The sequence below is a fragment of the Delphinapterus leucas genome, chromosome 21, assembly GCF_059928025.1.
Source record: "Delphinapterus leucas isolate spDelLeu-1000000601 "Yukka" chromosome 21, BTC_Dleu_Yukka2, whole genome shotgun sequence".
Classification (NCBI taxonomy): Eukaryota; Metazoa; Chordata; class Mammalia; order Artiodactyla; family Monodontidae; genus Delphinapterus; species Delphinapterus leucas.
The window spans coordinates 12,637,368-12,643,367 of NC_143149.1; the positions used below are offsets into that span (position 1 = coordinate 12,637,368).

A 6,000-nucleotide genomic window follows, 5' to 3' on the forward strand; every position below is an offset into this window, starting at 1 on the left:
CCTCATCCACACTATTCTCACCTCTTTGCTAGGTCTGTGCAGTACCTTCCTGACGGGTTGGTCGCCCCTCATCCAGCCCCTCTGGAGGCCTACATTCCTTTCTCCACGGTGCTGCCAGAGTAATCTTGCCAAATTCAAATATGGTACTGTCACCCTCCTCCTTAGAATCTTCCAGTGACTTCCTACCCCTCTCAGCATAAGACCAAATTCTTCAGCTGGCCCATGGAGCCCGGCCTGGCCTCAGCTTCTCTCCAGCCCATCCACACGCCACATCCATCCCTTAACATACGCCGTGCTCCCGCGCTCCCACCCCGCTACCCTGCCCATCCCCTCAGGTGTTAACTCACGTCACCCTCTGGGTGAAACCAGATCCTCTATTAGAGGAGGTCATAATGCAATATGCTTTTCACTGTTATACTTTAAACAAGTGGCCTTTTCATTTCTATGGGCGAGTATTAGATTATCACGTGTCTCCTTGACTGAATGGATGGTAAGTTCTCTGGGGGGCTGGGGGTAGGGTGGAGAGAGCCTGTATCGGGTGTTGCTAACAGTTGTCTCCTGAGAGCTTATTACAGGGCCTTGAGTCACACCCTTTTAAGATGTTTTATGAAGAAACAGATTTGCCATGATTTGTGAAGAATGGAAGTTTGTCCCTGGATTTCTCTTTAAGGCTTCCTAGTTACCGTAACGGATGCTGCTGAGAAACTATGGGCTCTTCTGGCCAAGACACCATCCTGCAAAAGGAGACTGGACGTGGCTGGACAGCTCAGAAGACTTTCGAGTGCTGGGGGAGTCACCCCCACAGGCAGCAGTCCAGAAAGGCACCACCTCCTCAATATCTCTGCAGCAGAAACGGTTGACGCCTAGAAATCCTGCAGGATGCTTCTGAAGACAGATCACTTCTCTGAGACAACCTCTAACTTGCCATGTGAATTTGTAATCTTCTTGTTGCTGACGCGGACAGACAAGGGCAATGAGGCAGACCTTACCCAAGTTACCAACAAACAAAGGAAAGGACTCAAGGTGAATCTGACCCAGAGAGTCTTAGAGAATTTTAACCCAAGCCTACTCTTGGCAGACAACATTAACTAGAGGAGTTTGGGCTTCATTGATCCTTTAGTGAGTTTCTAAGACACTTCCCTCACGTTGAAAAGAATCAAATCAACTAGATATTATACATATGTATGCATTTCCGTGTCAAAGACCATCTAGCAGTCCTCATCGTTGTAGCCTCTTGTGTTACATGAGCACAAAATTGTGTGTACAGCATGTATGCGCTTGTTTTTCTAATACAAAAAAAATCCATAGTTTTTATCAGTATCCTAAGGGGGTCTTGATTTACAAGTGTAGGAACCAGCAAACTACATACAGAATAAAGCCTCTTCTGGTCCTAAGATTACATACATCTTAAAGCTTAATGCCAAATTGGTGGCAGTGTTGGAAAATTTAGTGAAAATCTGGACCCCCTGTACCCGATTGTTAAATATTTGCCTGAAAAGAATCCAGTTTTTACGCAGGTATTTGGAGTCATGTAGATAGAGTCCAAGACCTTGGCTGTAACGTTAACCCACACGCTTGCGTGATTGATGCTAGGCTCCGGACCTCCCCTGAGCCTAAGTGCATTCATCTAAGTTCAGCCCAATGGAAGGTTGTCAGGGACCCAGCACAGCAGGGAAGGGGAAGATTCTGTGAACAACCACAATTCCTGATCCGGAGTCAGGACGTGCCTCCTCACACATCCAGAGGAAATCCTCTTGATTTTAACAACCAAAACTTGACTGGAGCTGAGTCAGATACCCATCTGTTAACTCCCCAGCCAGCCCACCTCTGGGAAGTAGGGGAGGAGAAGCCAGCTGGAAATGTGTCTTTCCCCACATAAAAGGTGTCTTATTTGTCTCAACACCTAAACAGGATGGGAAGAGGCCAGCAGAAGACCCCAGACCCACACCCAACACCCTCCCGGAGCCATATGAATGGTTGCCCCCAATTCCTCCTGACTGCTTGGCCATAAGGAGTTAATACTGCAAAATCATGACTCAAGATGTAGAGCTGAGAGTCTTCAGACCCTTGCTCCAAGGAGTTTTTAAACTACAGACTCCTAAAGGCTGCTGGTTTTTGTTCCTTTTTTTGTATTTCACGATAGCCATAAGAATAAACTTAAAAACCGCTGCCACTATGTAAGGGAGCATCGACTGTCCAAGGAGTTCAAACTCTACTTCCATGCAATATCTTATCAGTACGTATCCTCCTATATTCCCCCACTTCACCTCCTCCCGCAAGGCATCCTTCTCTTTGGGTTGCTCTTGATATGAAGTGAATATTGGAGCCTCTTCTTTCCCCCCACTTCAATGAAACTCCTTTGACCTCAAACCAGAGGGATGGAATAGGGGAATAAAATTAGTGAATGACACACACTCAGCTCTCATCCTTTGCAGAGCACTTCTAGGTCCTGGTGACGCTGGTCCTGGCTGATTTGGGGGAGCCTTCCCCCCACCCCAGATATTTGAGTTAGGGCCTGGGATCATTCCCTGAGGCACATTTTCCTCTGCACAGCTCCACGGCACCATGGGTGGGGTAATAAAGGGTCTGTTTACGATATTAAATTTCTCAAGGCTTGAGGTGGGGTCTTTTGGACTCTTTACCAGTGATCAATTTTTCAGTCTGCTGCTTTATCTACCTGACAGGAAGACTTGAACTACTGCCATTTCTAAATTGCACTTCTAAATATTGACTTAATGGCAAGACTCAAAGTGTCATAACACAGCTCACTGGAGCAATAAAGATTTTCCAGGCCTCATCGAGAGGTCTGTACAATGTCTGGTGGGGACTGGAGAAGGAAGAGGAGGGTTTGAGAAGAAAAATAAAACCAAGTCATGTTTAGAAGAAATGCCACTGCACTTCACTAAATCTTGCAGAGACAAATGAACACTCACTGGGCTATGAGCTGTGGCCGGAGAGGACCAAGGTGGAGGGAGAAAGGACAGCAGTGATCGTTAATCCCTCAGCTGTCAACCAGTAAGAATGGAGGGGCCAGAGCACGCCTGGCTTGGGCTGGGCGGCAGGGCCTTCAGAGACAGCTGGTTCTCAGGGAGCCTTTATTTGTGGATCCAGTTTAGAAGGAATGGACAGTGTCTAAGAAACAAGAGACTTTTCATCCAGTTTCTATCAAGACTTCAACACGGCCAGATGGTTAGCTAACATCCATGTAGATCACTGAGGAAATTCTGGGAGGTTATCTGTTTTAGCTTCTGCCCTCCTGATAGGAAACACCATAAGCTGATCTCAAGCCGTAAGTGTCACATCACATGAGCTGCTGAATCAAAGAAAGCGGTTGGCCATTCCTCGCCCTTCAGGAGCTATTTTGGAGGAGCGACAAGATACTTTACATTCACGTTAGCACTGAAACTTTGTAGCTACTCAGTGATACATGAATTCAAATTGCTCATTATGAGTAAGGAGCCGGACTCTCCAGGATGAGATAAAGAGCGATGCTCTGTGATACAGCTGAGAGAAGTCTGAAACATGGCAACTGTCTCCTTTAAGACCTTCCCCCGGTTTCCACGAGCACTGGCATCCGGGGCTCCCAGAAGGCCATCAGAGGACAGTGTATGTGCAGGAGGCATGTGGGGGTCTGGGGGGAGGTGCCGGGGGAGGTGCTCTTCAGAGCAAGAAGAGATCAAGTTCCAAGACACAGAAAGTCACACTAACCGGATCCCGGGGAAGATGGCCCTTCTGGAGTCGGGACAGCGTTCGTCTTGGTGGTCCTCAGGTTCGGCTCGAGGTGGTCCCCAAGAGTGCGTGTTTGCTCCCGGCCCCTCCTAGGCCTGCGGGCCCTTGTGTTTGTTGATGATGATTGCTGAGAATGGCCTCAAAGCGCAGCCACATCTTTCGGCTCTGGATCTCGTCGCGTGGGGCTGAACCCGAGCTGGGCTCCTCGACCAAGTCTGATTAGCTTGGCGGATGCACCGACTTGTTTTCTCAATCTTACGTCCAGCTCCGTGAAAAGTTGAGCCTCCACTTAAGGCAGAGTCTCTTCAACCCTTCCCGTGCTTGAAAGCTTCTCCTTATGTCAGCCCAGGTAGCTGCTATGGACCGAACCCCAGGCGTCTTCTGAAGCAACTCCAGCACTCCCCCGACACTGCCTCTGCCCGCAGAACCAGGCTGTCTGTCTGTTCTTCTGCCGGGTTTTGAAGGAACGCAGCTGCCCTGGCCGTCCTGGGCTCACCTGTGGATGTCAGTCTCTGCTCTGCGGCAGCTTTCAGGGCACTCAGCACAGCGCAGCTGTGGGCCTGCTTTCCCTGCTCTCCACCCGTCCTTGCTTGACGCCCCTCCTCCAAGAGCTGGCACAGCCTTGAGCCCCCGGAGCAGCTCTCCACGTGGCCACCTGCAACCAGCATCCTCCAAACTCTCGCTCCAGGCCCACGTCCTTGGTGTGGGCCACCTGTGACTCAGCCCGGGCTCACTCCCCCTTCCCCCCACTCCCCCGCCCCCCAGAACCCGCCACGCTCACACAGTTCCATCAGGCTGCCGCTGTCTCCAGCCCAGGCCAGCAAGATCCCTCCACATGCTTCCCCCACTTGTCCCTTCATTTCTTCTAGGCCTCCTGATCTCTTCTTCCACAATGACAATCATCAGTATTGCACCGGGAAGAGTTAGGAAAAACGTGTCTACAGCCATGCGCATGGAAAAGTTATATTGCCCACTGACTAGGAACACATCCTACCAATGCAAAGTCAGTGGTGAGTTGAGTATTCTGTTGTCACTGAATCCTGTCATCCTTAATAAAAAGAGTTTGGCTGACAAGATAAGAGTCTCCTGAAGCCCCCTCACAGCAGCCAGGGCAGTCTGCATGAGTGCTTACCTCCCTCACTGAAGTAAGTTAAGTACGTTAGTTTCTCATTGATTTAGGATGTACAGGAGGAATATTAATATAAAGGGACTTCATTTAATGCACAACCAAAAAGTTGTAAGAGCTTTGAATCCTCTTTTCAGTATTGTAGGGGAGCTCAAAATCTGTAGAAATGGTACTCCAAGTTCTTTTGTAAAGCAAATAAGCACCCTATAATTTATCTCTCCAGTGTATCCAAAATTTTACCCACGAAAACGCATGATATACTGCAGAAGTATTGGTGAACCAAGGGAATTAGGAAATGGCATTATGTCTGGTCTGATGTTAGAGAGTTTGAACCAAAACTTAAAGAAACATGTCCATAAGACATTTCTTGAACAAAGACCCCATTTTCTAAATCCTGGCTTGGTCTTCAAACACATCTACATGCTTTGTTCTCAGAGACTCCAATGGTGCTTTGAGATTTGGAAGGTTGGACAGGCGTGGATGTCAACACACTCACCTGGCCAGTAGTACATGTAGACCTTCCTTTTGGCCTTGGTCAGAGTGATCCACAGAGGTTCTGATCCATTCCACCAGAGAGGCATCAGGCTGTCTCTGTTGACCCCTATGTCAAATGACTTGTTGGTGGCGGGGTCCCACATGTAGTTCCCGATCATCTGATGGACTTCACAATGGCGACCTACGTTAATGAAAACACAAGGCTGTCAGTTTATTGCTCTGGTATTTTTACTTTTCATCTTCATTTTCTGAATTTAAAAGCCATTCAGGGGCTTCCCTGGTGGCGCAGTGGTTGGGAGTCCGCCTGCCGATGCAGGGGATGCGGGTTCGTGCCCCGGTCCGGGAGGATCCCACATGCCGCGGAGCGGCTGGGCCCGTGAGCCATGGCCGCTGGGCCTGCGCTTCCGGAGCCTGTGCTCCGCAACGGGAGAGGTCACAACAGTGAGAGGCCCGCGTACCAAAAAAACAGTATACATTCAGTGCTTTTATTGTATTTACAAAGTTGTGCAACCATCACTACTGTCTAATTCTAGAACATTTTCATCACCCCCAAAAGAAACCTCATGCAAATTAGCAGCCACTCTCCATTCCCTCCTACTCCCAGTCCCAGGTAACCATCCATCTACTTCCTGTCTCCATGAATTTGCCTA

At 48.9% G+C, this 6,000-nt stretch overlaps 1 protein-coding gene across 1 annotated transcript in view; it reads right to left on the bottom strand.

Moving 5' to 3' along the window:
• Window positions 1–5,526, bottom strand: part of ENPP6 (ectonucleotide pyrophosphatase/phosphodiesterase 6) — a 28,100-nt gene extending 22,574 nt beyond the window's left edge. The window contains exon 1 of the mRNA XM_089903646.1: window positions 5,352–5,526. Within this exon, the coding sequence (XP_089759772.1) occupies window positions 5,352–5,508 (157 nt within the window). The 5' untranslated portion in view covers window positions 5,509–5,526. The remainder of the gene's footprint in view (window positions 1–5,351) is intronic.
• Between the last annotated feature and the right edge of the window lie 474 nt (window positions 5,527–6,000).